At 38.7% G+C, this 12,905-nt stretch overlaps 1 protein-coding gene across 5 annotated transcripts in view; it reads left to right on the top strand.

The window, feature by feature from the left end:
- Positions 1-12,905, top strand: part of VPS13C (vacuolar protein sorting 13 homolog C) — a 207,616-nt gene that overhangs the window by 110,461 nt on the left and 84,250 nt on the right. For all 5 annotated transcript variants that reach the window (XR_007910408.3, XM_051822342.3, XM_051822343.3 and 2 more), the window contains 5 exons: positions 7,373-7,509; positions 9,806-9,962; positions 11,260-11,339; positions 11,882-11,941; positions 12,606-12,756. Coding sequence is in view for 4 of the 5 variants with exons in the window: in XM_051822342.3 (XP_051678302.3) it covers positions 7,373-7,509; positions 9,806-9,962; positions 11,260-11,339; positions 11,882-11,941; positions 12,606-12,756 (585 nt within the window). In the remaining variant the exon portion in view is untranslated. The remainder of the gene's footprint in view (positions 1-7,372; positions 7,510-9,805; positions 9,963-11,259; positions 11,340-11,881; positions 11,942-12,605; positions 12,757-12,905) is intronic.

Here is a 12,905-nt window from a genome sequence, read left to right as displayed (position 1 = left end):
GCTGGCAGAGCTGCCAGGGCTCTTCATAAGCTGACTTCTGCTGAAGCCCAGGCTTACCACATTGAAAGCCACTGCAGTGGACTGGCCTGTTGGGTCTCCCTGATGGCAGATCACTGTACAGAGCTGCCTTTAATAGGCCTGCCACCTATCTTCACATTGCTTCTGATGCCTAGCTTTCTTTTCCTCCTGGTTTTTGTTCAAGCAGACCAGAGGATGCAAGTCAAGGGGATGCTCAAGTTCCATCTCTAATCTTTGGTGGCCTAAACTAGAAGTCTATAGTCATAGGCATGTTCTGGTAGTGGTTTTTCTGAGGTAAACATGCCCATGAGGAAAGCTGTGTTCTTACTTTAAAACTTTCTCTCCCTTTGGTCTGAAAGGGAGGTCTTGCCTGTTAACAGTTAACTCTTATAACTCATTGAGGACAGAGGTCCTGCATGGAGAGTTAGTGCACAGAGACTCCTGTTGTTAATTTAACAATTAATACTAAAAGACTGTATTTCTTAACATAAGTGTCTCCTTCAAGTTCAGAATACTTTTGTAGAGGTGAGCATTTGGTACAGCATTAAGACTCCACTTGGGATGCTCTCATTCCATACTTGGAGTGCCTGTTTCAAGGCCTGACTCTCCTGATCCAGCTTGCTTCCAGTACACCTTGGGAGGCATCAGGTGTTGGCTCAACTGCTTGGGCCTCTGCCACCCACGTGGGATACTTGGGTGGAGTTCCTGGCTCCTGGCTTTGACCTGGCCCAGCCTTAGCCATATAGGGGATGAACCAGTAGGTGGAACATCTTTCTCTGTCGGTCTCTCTCTCTGCCTCTTAAATACAATGAAAATTTAAAATGGATTTTTTTTATTAATAATGTTATAATCTTTTAGTCAGTTCATCCCCAAAGAACTGAGGATCTGATAAATTTAACCATGTAAGTTCAGTCATTTTTACATTATTACCTGAAGATAAACAAGTGCCATGAAAAGACGTAAGACGTCACAAGGAACCAATAGGGACTGTTAAGATGCATGCCTAATGATTTCACATTTAATCTCTGGCAGAATTGTCTGTGTTTGATGAGAGGAATGAGCAGGAGTGTTGTGGAGCAGGACTCTCGGGCGAAGCCTTCCTAGGGGTGTTGCTACTGGATGTCTGGCTTTCCCAGAGCAGATGTTTTCCTTCTTTGACCCTCAGAAAGTCAACAAGCAAAATGTGTTGAGCAACTCCCAAAACATTTGGCGTGACCTTTACTCTTAACAAGTCCACTTCTGCTTTGATGGCACTGCTTGTACCTCTTGGTAGCCATTGGTTTATTGTGCTTCATTTCCACAATCTTATTAGTAAAGCCACCTTTCATCTCCTGTTACACTTCTTTAAAAAAAAAAAAAAAAAACAACACTTCAGGATCTTGTCCCCATGTTTTGAAAATTTCCGTTGATAGCCTTGCTCCTGTCTGCAGCTCATCTGGGTTTTGGTACCCGTCATGCGGAAAGTTGGGTACTCTTGAATTGTTCAGTCAGAATTGTCAGCCGAGTCAGTTGAGATGTCTGTGGTGCTGGCTAATTGTGGTGATTTTTGGTCCTTTTATTTAGGGCACAAACAGAGCTCATGTTTTCCTTACGTATTGATGTGGGCTGCTCCTGGGGCTTCGTGTTCAACGTTGTCACATCCCTTCTTAAAACAAGCTGTCCTTTTGTAAACTGCTGATTTCTTTGGGGCAGTATCCCAATAAATGTTCTGTAAAGCAACAGTGATTTCACCAGTCTTCTATCTGGGCTTCATCATTTTGGTGTTTGTTCTTGTTTCCATTTTAGCAGAATTCATGTTGCTCTAATAGGGACTTTATTCAAACTGATGTCTTACCCTTCTTCCTGCCTCCAACTAGGTCTTCTTCATATATGTTGTAACAAGGTAGTATGAGTTTTATTTTGGTACAAAAATTTTTGGTATCAGTAGTTTTTCATAATCACATTTTCAGTAAGCTTTTTATTTTTAAAGATTTATTTATTTGAATGTCAGATTTAGGGAAAGAAAGAGAGAAAGATGGAGAGAGAGAGAGAAAGAGAGATGTATCCATTGGTTCATTCCCCAGATGGCTGCAACAGCCAGGGCTGAGCCAGGCTAAAGCCAGGAGCCAGGAACTTCATCTGTTCTCCCTTGTGGTTAGCAGGGGCTCAGATGCTTGTACTGTCTTTGCTGCTTTTCCCAGGCCAGTAGCAGAGAGCTGGATCCAAAGTGGAGAAGTTGGGACTCAAGCCAGTGCTGATATAGGGTGCTGTTGTCTCAGGTGGTGACTTTACCTGCTGCACCATGCCGATCCCTCCATGAGCTTTTTGAAGACCTGTCATATAGCACTTTTCTCTGCAGAAGACTTTCTGTTGCCCCTTCCTTGTCAGTAGCAGCCACCCACCCTGCCCCTAGATGTACCCTTAGTAACTGCCATGCTAACTCGTGACACTGCAGGTGGATTAGTTTCGCCTCTTCTTGATTTTCACATAAATGGAGTATTCAGAATTTACTCTTTGGCATTTGACTTTTGTTCAGCACTTGGTGAGGTTTCTCAATGTTTTATATAACAGTGATTTGTTTTTTTGTAGTCCTGTGCAGTATTCAGTTGTCTTGAGTGTTTCTTACATAGAGAGAGAAGGAGAGGCAGAGAGAGAGAGAAAAAGAGAGAGGTCTTTCATCTGCTGGGTCACTCTACATTGACCGCAACGGCCAGGAGCGGGAGCTTCCTCTGGGTCTTCCCACGCTGGTGAAGGGGCCCAAGCACTTGGGCCATCTTCTGTTTTCCTAGGCCACAGCAAAGAGCTGGATCAGAAGTGGAGTAGCCGGGACTTCAACCCACGCCTATATGGGATGCTGGCACTACAGGCGGTGTCTTTACCTGCTACACCACGGTGCCAGCCCCCTAAGTGTTTCAAAATTTATTTTATCCCTTCTTTTTTGTTGGACGCTTGGTTATTCTCCAGTGTGTCTGGCTGTGTCATGTACAAATCTATTGTAGGTGTTCTTCTATGTTTCCTTGGCATTCAGTAGTTACCCCTTCTCCCTGGGTTTCAAGGTCTCTGCAGCTGCTCATGGTCAGCTGACGTCTGGAGATATGAACTGAAACATTTCAGAAGGAAACCGTTTATAGGTTTAAGTTGTATGTAGTTTGAGTAATAAAAAGTCTTGTGCCAGTCTGGCCTGTCTAGCCTGGGGGGTGAATCATTCCTTTGCCCAGTATACTCATACTGTACACACTAGCCATCAGTTAGTCTTGATTGTCCTGTGATGGTGTCTCTGTGCTTGGGTTCAGGAAATGTTGTGGCCCTTAATGATAGCCCTAAAACACAACAGTGTTGATGCTTGCAGTTTTATACAGGATATTGCTGTAATTGTTCTATTGTGTTACTGTTGTTAATACCTTACTTGCCTTATTTGTAAATTATACTTTATCATGGGTATGTACAAATATACTTGTGGAGAAATGTAATGTTAATTTTATTTTGGTACAAAATTTTTGAAGTCTGTGCATATGAGTACAGTATTGGTATCTTTGGGTTGCCATATGTCCCTGTTTCCAGTGTATGAGTAATACTACAGTTTGGTAACAGTAAAAGTATTTTAAGGAGTATGGTTTACCATTTTATTACTATAAAAATGAGTTGATATCAGTTGACCACCTTATTTCCTGATGGAATTTTTAGTTGGAAGAAAGAAATGAGTGGAAGAAAAAATTATTTTGCTTCTATTTGAATTTTGAGTACTGACGACTTAAAGTAAAACTATACTGTGGGAAGTAAAGGAATACTTTAAAATTTAGCAAAATAGCTACAGTATTCAAGTATCTGAAATTTTGATGAGTCTTAGAATTTTAGACTTGCCTCTTAGTGACAGTCTCTAAGTTATTCTTAAGAGTCACACTTGGTAATCTTGCTGACTATAAGCAGTTAACCTAAAATTAAAGATATTTATGTGACATAAATAGTCTGTTTTAAAATTATACATTTTATATAAACATAAAAATCTAAAAACTATGCATGAATTTCAAAGATTTTTGCACAAAAATGAACTTAGATTTTAATTACATGCTCCATAAACTTTTGAAGTACCCTCATATATATATGAAAAATCATGATACACATCTGAGTGGGGCTTGATACTGCCTTTGGTTTCAGGTATCCACTTGGGGTCTTTGAATGAATGCTCTGTGATAAAGGAGGTAATGCTGTACTCATATACTCCTTTATTTTGGCTACGTGGGTAAGAGTAGAATGCCTGGGTCATGGTAGGTTTACAGTTAACTTCAGTAGCACATGTCAGATTATACCAGCCAGCTCTCTAAGTGGTAGTTATACCAAATACTTATCTACTAACAGTATATCAGAGTTCCAGGTATTTCATATTCTGCCTGTACTTTGAATTGTCTGTGTGTTTAAATTTAGCCATTCTGATACATATACAGTGGGATCCCACTATGGTTTGTGTGTTACCTGATTACTGATGAAGTTGAGCACTTTTTTTTTTTATTTAATGAATATAAATTTCCAAAGTACGATTTATGGATTACAATGGCTTCCCCCACATACCGTCCCTCCCACCCACTACCCTCCCCTTTCCCACTCCCTCTCCCCTTCCATTCACATCAAGATTCATTTTCGATTATCTTAATATACAGAAGATCAGCTTAGTATACATTAAGTAAGGATTTCAACAGTTTGCTCCCACACAGAAACATAAAGTGAAAAATAATAGATGATTTTTTTTTAAATGATGATGAAATCAGATCAGACCTATTGTCATGTTTAATCCCAGTGAGAGTCAAGTTGGGAGTTGATAATTTCTTTTTTTTTTTTTTTTTTTTTTTTTTTACAGAGGATCAGTTTAGTATACATTAAGTAAAGATTTCAACAGTTTGCACCCCCATAGAAACACAAAGTGAAATATATTGTTTGGGTACTCGTTATAGCATTAAATCTCAATACACAGCACATTAAGGACAGAGATCCTACATGAGGAGTAAGTGCACAGTGACTCCTGTTGTTGACTTTACCAATTGACACTCCTGTCTGTGGCATCAGTATTCTCCCTATGCTCCAGTCATGAGTTTCCAAGGCTATGGAAGCCCTCTGAGTTCTCCAATTCTTATCTTGTTTAGACAAGGTCATAGTCAAAGTGGAGGTTCTCTCCTCCCTTCAGAGAAAGGTACCTCCTTCTTTGAAGACCTGTTCTTTCCACTGGGATCTCACTCGCAGAGATCTTTTGCCAGAGTGTCTTGGCTTTCCATGCCTGAAATACTCTCATGGGCTTTTCAGCCAGATCCGAATGCCTTTAGGGCTGATTCTGAGGCCAGAGGAAGTTGAGCACTTTTATGTGATTAAACTTCCACATAGATATCTTTTGTGATGTGACTTCTCAAGCTTACTGACTAATTTTTATTGAAGTATTCATCATTTTTTTCTTATTGATATACGGTAGATTTTGTATTGATTTTGGACACAAACCTTTTGGAAATTCAGTGCGTTACATGTATATAGTTGCTGTACATACAAAAATACCTTCTTCTGGCCTGTGGTTTGCCTTTAACTTTCTTATTGGGTCTTCGGATGAAGAGAATTTGTTAATTTTAATAAATTCCAACTTACTGTCTTTTTACATCAGTGCTTTTTGTTTCCTACTTAAGAAATCTTTGCCTATTCCAGGAAATGTTTTGTAAAAACAAAATATTTGCTAGATTTCTTTTGCCTGGTTCACAATATGTTTGGAAATTTCCTGCTTCACATTATGCTTGGAACAGTGCTAGGTAAGGTGACAGTTAAGAAATCTTGGCCAGAGTCTTGTTTTATTAAGGGCAGTAATTAAGAGCAGTGGCTTGTATGTGTGGTTTATACTGCAGGGTTCCTGTATGCTGCATTAGTTGTCACAGTAGTAAGTGATGTGGTGATATTGAGTGATAGATGAGAATGAAGGAAATAAGGTCAGACTGATGAACTTGATCTTCACCAGTTGCCATCTGTGTAATAACTGGACAACGTGGTACATTTTTCCAAACCGATTTGCTCATCTGTGAACTGAGGATGATAAACTTCCTCGAAGGAAGTTGTGAGAACTTTGTATGACAATCCATGTGCAGCCCTTAGCATGGTATCTGGCACAAATTACGTTAGCAAACAGTAGCTGTCATTGTTTTTATGTGTTACAGTTTGGAAACAGTTTTTTGCACTTTTAGGGGAACTCTCAGAAAAACAGCACCAAAGAGCTTTATTTGTTTTGTATGGTGTAAGAGGCCTTAACTTCTCCTTTTTTTTTTTTTTAAGGTTTATTTATTTATTTGAAAGGCAGAATTACACAGAGAGAGGAGAGGCAGAGAGAGAGAGGTCTTCCATCTGATGGTTTGCTCCCTAATTGGCTGCAACAGCTGGAGCTGCACTGATAGGAAGCCAGGAGCCAGGAGCTTCTTCTGGGTCTCCCACATGGGTGCAGGGTCCCAAGGACTTGGGCCATCTTCTACTGTTTTCCCAGGCCATAGCAGGGAGCTGGATCGGAAGTGGAATAGCTGGGTCTTGAACCGGTGCCCGTATGGGAGGCCGGTGCTGCAGGCCAGAATTTTGCCACAGCACCAGCCCCTAACTTCTCTCTCTCTCTCTCTCTCTTTTTTTTTTTTTTTATATTGTTTTACAGCCTTGCTACTTGATATCCTCCTCATGATGTAACCATATCCAAATCCCTTCTGTATGCAGAACCCGCCATGTGTAATCTCTTGTGATTTCCCACACTTTCCTACCCTTCTTTGTTGGAAGTCTTCTCTGTGGAAGGAGGGTCTTCCACCCTGCTTGAATGATGCCTCCTCGGTTAAGCCTTTCTTTCTTTCATAACAATGGCGTAGCTTAACCCGTGCTTCCTAAGAGTTTTATATAGACCCTTCTAACATTTTCCCTCTTCATATGAGTAGGTATTTGTTATCTTAAAGCTGTTGATCTCTTTTTTAAAAAGAGATATTTTTGTTTATTTGAAAAGCAGAGTGAGAGTGAGAAAGAGATCTTCCATCCAGCCAGGGCAGGGCCACGCTGAAATCGGGAGCCAGAAACTCCATCCAGGTCTCTCAAATGAGTAGCAGAGGCCCAAGTACTTGGACCATCATTTGCTGCCTTCCCAAACCAGGTGCTGTGATAATGGGATGCCGGCGTTATAAGCTGTTGTTTAACCTGCTGGGCCAGGACACCTTCTCTAGTATTTGTCTCTAGTACTAACCTGAGTGTTCTCTTAGGGCAAGAGCTATTACTGATCTGTGAATTTTCAGTGGCTATGCCAGGTCCAGAACACACATATATGTCCTCTAAGTACTTATGGAAGAAATACTTGAACAGAAGTGAATGAATTTCTTTTAAACATCTTTAGGTGAAATTAAAGAGCACCATGTGATCTCTGTCCCCCATCGAGATGCACATGCCTCACAGGACACCTTAATAGTTGGAATGGAAGCAATGAGATCTGTGGACATCATCAATATACTCCTGAATTTTGAAATTAAAGAGGTCTGTACTTTTCATCTGTTTTCGTAAAACAAAGTGAATAAATAATAGATACTTAGAGCATCCTCTATTAAAATAAGCATAGGTTAATGATGTGGATAAAAAGTCTTATATAGGCTGTTAACATATAGCAGTGATGTTTTAAAATTTTAGAGTTTGTTACGGATGATATATTAGAGGGATATCATATCACAGAGAAAAGGGTAGCATTTCCTTGTATCATGCTTTTTAGTGACTATAGGACAGGTGGAATCTGACTTGCTGCGAATTTCACATTAGAAAGTAAGGAATGGGAAATAGTGATAGAAACCCTTTTGCAAGTATAGGCACTGTTGATAGAGTAAATAATAGCATGTGTACAATTTTTTTAAAAGATGCATTTATTTATTTGAAAGTCAGAGTTACACAGAGAGAGGAGAGGCAGAGAGAGAGTGAGAGGTCTTCCAACCGCTGATTCACTCCCCAGTTGGCTGCAACAGCTGGAGCTGGGCCAATCCGAAGCCAGGAGCTTCCTCTGGGTCTCCCACATGGGTGCAGGGCCCCAAGTACCCATCTTCCACTGCTTTCCCAGGCCATAACAGAGAGTGGGATCAGAAGTGGAGCAGCCGAGACTTGAACCGGAGCCCATATGGGATGCTGGTACTGCAGGCGGTGGCTTTACCTGCTACGCCACAGCACTGGCCTCATCTACATTTTTTAAAAATGTTACATTACTGCTGTCGGCTTACCATCTAGAGCTGCTTGAGGAAAAATTGGATTTTCCTCTGGTTTATTCACACACTGAGCATTCAACAAGTATTCATTGTATGAGCTTGGTGTAAGACTTAGACTCTGTACTCAAACAAGAAAACAAGCGATTAAACTTTTTTAAAGTGTTCTAAAAATGTGTATAAAGTACTGTTGGAGCTTGTGATGTTGATGGTAGGGAGGGAGCATTTAGGCATACTTGGGGAGTCAGGAAAGATTTCCTGGAGGAAGGACGTTTGAGTTGGATTTTTGAAGAAAATTAATAGAGAGAAGGAGATCAGGAAAGGTCCTAGGACCAGGTAGGAGGAGGAAATGAGCATAAGTGTCTGTGCAGAAAAGCAGAGTGGGTATAGACACCTGCAAGAACTTCTTTCCAGTGCTGCCTTTATTCAATTCTGTGTAGTGCTTTTATTCTTTGTTCTGAGTAAAAATATTAAACTGTTGGGGCCGGCGCCATGGCTCACTTGGTTAATCCTCCTCCTGCGGTGCTGGCATTCCCTATGGGCACCAGGTTCTAGTCCTGGTTGCTCCTCTTCCAATCCAGCTCTCTGCTGTGGCCTGGGAGGGCAGTGGAGGATGGCCCAAGTGCTTGGGTCCCTGCACCCGCATGGGAGACCTGGAGGAAGCTCCTGGCTCCTGGCTTTGGATTGGCTCAGTGCTGGCCATAGCAGCCATTTGGGGAGTGAACCAACGGAGGGAAGACCTTTCTCTCTGTCTCTCTCTCTCAGTATCTATAACTCTGTAAAATAAATAAAAAAAAAAATTAAACTGTTAAACATAGTTTGTACTTTTTAAGATTGAAATACATGCTTTGAAAGTAACTTCTTTCATGATAAACTTATGTTTTTTCTGGTTAATATCATAGTTATTGAAGGTATTTAAGCTTTGATAATTGAAACATTGGTAAATCATTCTATTTGTAAATTTACTTAATTAACCTAAGTACATAGAAGACTCCTAAATCCTTTGTAATATCACTTGCAATGCTTATTACAATAATTACCTTCCCTTAGGACAGTGGTTGAGGTGGAGGGGAAGCAAAATTTGCAGCCCCTACCAGGAGAGGATGCTGCCTGGTACCTGGTGGATTGAGGCCGGGTCACTGCTAAACATCTGCATTACACAGCACTATGCCTACTAGGAAACCTTGACAACTCAGAATGTCAGTAGGACCAGCAAGCCTTATGAGTTGTTTAAAGCTTGGCTGCTGTTCTCATGAACTTTCAGATGAAAGGCTAACCATTTGACTAGAACTTCTAGGAATAATATGAACTCCCCCCAACACTTTTATTTATTTATTTATTTATTTATTTATTTTGTACTTTTAAAACTACTAGAATTAGTGGTGATGCCTCAAAAGTTTAAATAAGCAAATGTGCCTTTTGGGATATAAATAAGGCTAAGCAATTTTCAGGCACAGATGAAAGCAAATTTCTTTATAATATATTAGTCTCTTGGTAACATCACTCTGGATGGTTGTTAAATTTTCTCGACTTTATCTTCATTGTGTATTAATGAGTTAGTTTGTGGTAATTCTGGTACATTATTCTAGGTTGTTGTTACTTTGGTGAAAAAAACAGAAAAGAAAGGAAGACCTTTACATGAACTCAATGTCCTACAGCTTGGAGTGGAAGCTCAAGTTAGAACTTATGACATGACTGCTAAAGCTTATCTAAAAAAAATTAGTATGCGATGCTTTGATTTCACTGGTAAGTGTTAAGTATTGTCTGTGTAAATTGTTTAGGAGGCTGATGGTCTTTACCTTTTTATCAGTATTAAACATATTGATTTATGTCACCATTATTTAAATTCATCACATTAGTACAAAGGATTTGATATTTAAAAAATTCTACCATTTTATGTAGTTATCATAAACCAACAGTATATCTATATGTATATGCATTTTTTAAAAGATTTTACTTGAGAGGTAGAGTTACAGACAGTGAGGAGGAGAGATAAAGGTCTTCCATCCACTAGTTTACTCCCCAAACGGCTGCAACCGCTGGAGCTGAGCCTATCCGAAGCCAGGAGCAAGGAGCGTCTTCTGGGTGCAGGGTCCCAGGCACTTGGGTCACCTTCTACTGCTTTCCCAGGCCATTGCAGAGATCTAGATCGGGAGAGGAGCAGCCGAGACTAGAACCAGTGCCCCTATGGGATGCTGGTGCCCTATTGTGCCATAACGCTGGTCCCTCCAACAGTATATTTAAAAAAATATCTTTTTATCTAAAAATCCAAATCAATGAAGCATATGTCTTCAGTGTTTATAACACTTCAGGACTTGTAAAAGATGCCATTTTATTATAACTTTGCCACGAGTACTGGCATCATAGGAAATCAGAATCCAGGTGAAACTCCCAGTTACAGAACCCAGGACTCCTTTTGAAAAATTATTTTAGTTTAATAGGAAACCTAACTTTTATTTGTTACTATTCATTTTTAAATTATGTGAGTTTTAGAAATTTTTCTCAATTATACTAATATATTCTTTGGAAAAACAAAAATCAAAAAGTATAGAAAAATTAAAAACATCTAGAAGGAATCATTTAAACTTTAATTAAAAATTACCTATAATCCCCTCCAAATAAATACTAAGTTATTGTTTAATAGATGTCTTACCACCTTTTAAATTCACTTTCTAAATTGTACCAAGCCAACTTTTAAAGTTGCTGTGGGTGTTTAACATTTATAGGGACACTGTGGGATATATTTAAGTAAAGTAGACTTGAGTTAATTCCGACTATTATAATATAGCTTTTTTTTAATGATTTACTTAAGTGAGAATAATACTGTTAGTACCAAATGTTATAAAGGTGGTAACTGGTACCATCTCCGATGTTTTCATGGAACTTCATTATTTTTTTTGAAAGCCAGATTTATGGAGGCATGATTTATGTACAGTATGAGTCACCCTTTTTAATGTATAATTCTACGAGTTTTGACAACAATATGTATGTTTGACATGTTTAAGAGACTTAATGGATCAAACCTTGTCTTGTTTTGTACCAGGTTCAAATGGAGAACCTCTTCACATTATTAGTTCTTCTAATATAACTGATGAGCCCCTCCTAAAGATGTTACTGACAAAGGTACCTAGTTTTGTTTTTAAGGTTTTCTCATATTTTAATATGTAAAGTTACATCTGTATTTATCTATCTCCCTTTTATTTAATACTTTATTTTTTTCCTCTAAAATTTTTCTTTCTGAATTTGTTGATTGTAGTTGATTGAATTTGTTGATTCGGTTGTATGGAAGTATCTGAAAATCCTGAGTACTTTATTAACCTTCTGATTACTCTAGGTTGTTTTAATAAATAAAGGCCCACTGTAGTCTAAATAGAAGTGTGTTATAGTCTATATGTACTAGCATTTTTTCTGATCTTTTAGATTATTAGTATGCCTAATCTAGATATATTAGCATTTCCTCCAGAGTAGGATAAGGGATTTGAGTTTTTGTTTCTGTAGGTTGTGAGGACTGTTTATGTTGTCAGTTTTCTGTCATGTTCTTTACCATTAAGAAACTGGTGTATACTGCTTTATATGCATCCTATAAAAAGAAAGATGATGTGTTTCTAATTGTGTGATTTTTTTAGTGTCTGTAACCCAGGGGTTTAATTCTCCACTGTTTGTAGGCAGAAAGTGATGGACCAGAATTCAGAACTACTCATGACAGTACTAAACAGAAGTTGAAGGTAAGTCTGGGTTGTCTGAGTGATTAAATATAGCTTCATGGCCATTTTCAGTTGTGCAAGTGTGAGTTCTAATATTAGAATAAGGGTGGCAGTACCAACAGATCTAATTTTTTAGATAAAATAGTTATGGAATTGAAATATAATTCATACAAAAAAGTGATTGATTCCTACAAGATTATTTGTTTCCAAGATGTGAATTAATGATTACTTGTTGAGTATACAAATCATCCATTTTTAAGAGTGTTTTGTTAATTTCTGTCCACCGTGATCATCTGGCCCAGTGTTGATAAAAGCATTAACTATTTGAATTATGTATTTGCTTTACAGTTAGAATAAGATTAAGGTGAAAAATAATGCATGACCTGGTTCAGACATTGCTCAAGGTCCATTTGAGCAAAAGTAGTCAGTCATGGAATCATCTGAAATGTAGTTTAAGGCCTGATAATAATTCTTGTACCTTTATTTAAAGCTCATCAGGTTTTGTTGAGGTTATAATTATAATGATACCTGAGAGTGGGCAGAATGTTGGTTTATTGTCTGTTAAAGGTTGACACTGTAATAGCTATTTCTTGAAAATTGGAGCATTCTTGTGCTACCTGTGTATGTTGAAGCTTGAGGTAAAAATGTTACCATATCTGAATTCTGCCTATTTTCATTATTTTAGGTTTCATTTACGTCCTTAGACTTAGTCCTTCATTTGGAAGCTTTACTTTCATTTATGGATTTTTTATCATCTGCCATTCCATGTTCTGCACCTTCCTCCTCTGAGCTGAAACCACCTGTCGGAGAGTCTAGAAGTGTTGCTGTTAAAGCAGGTATTCATTTTTGAGTCATTGTCCCCTACTTTGTATCTGAAATTTGGTCAACATATAGTAACTTACATATGAAACTGAGATAAATATTTAGCACCCTGACAGTGGAGCTGATCTGATAAATTAGATTTGTTTCAAAATAAAGCAAATTT

Source organism: Oryctolagus cuniculus, chromosome 12, assembly GCF_051225735.1.
Source record: "Oryctolagus cuniculus isolate XC-2025 breed Fujian yellow rabbit chromosome 12, ASM5122573v1, whole genome shotgun sequence".
Lineage (NCBI taxonomy): Eukaryota > Metazoa > Chordata > Mammalia > Lagomorpha > Leporidae > Oryctolagus > Oryctolagus cuniculus.
Note: the sequence above shows the minus strand (reverse complement) of the source record. Positions and strands in the feature narration are given on the sequence as shown.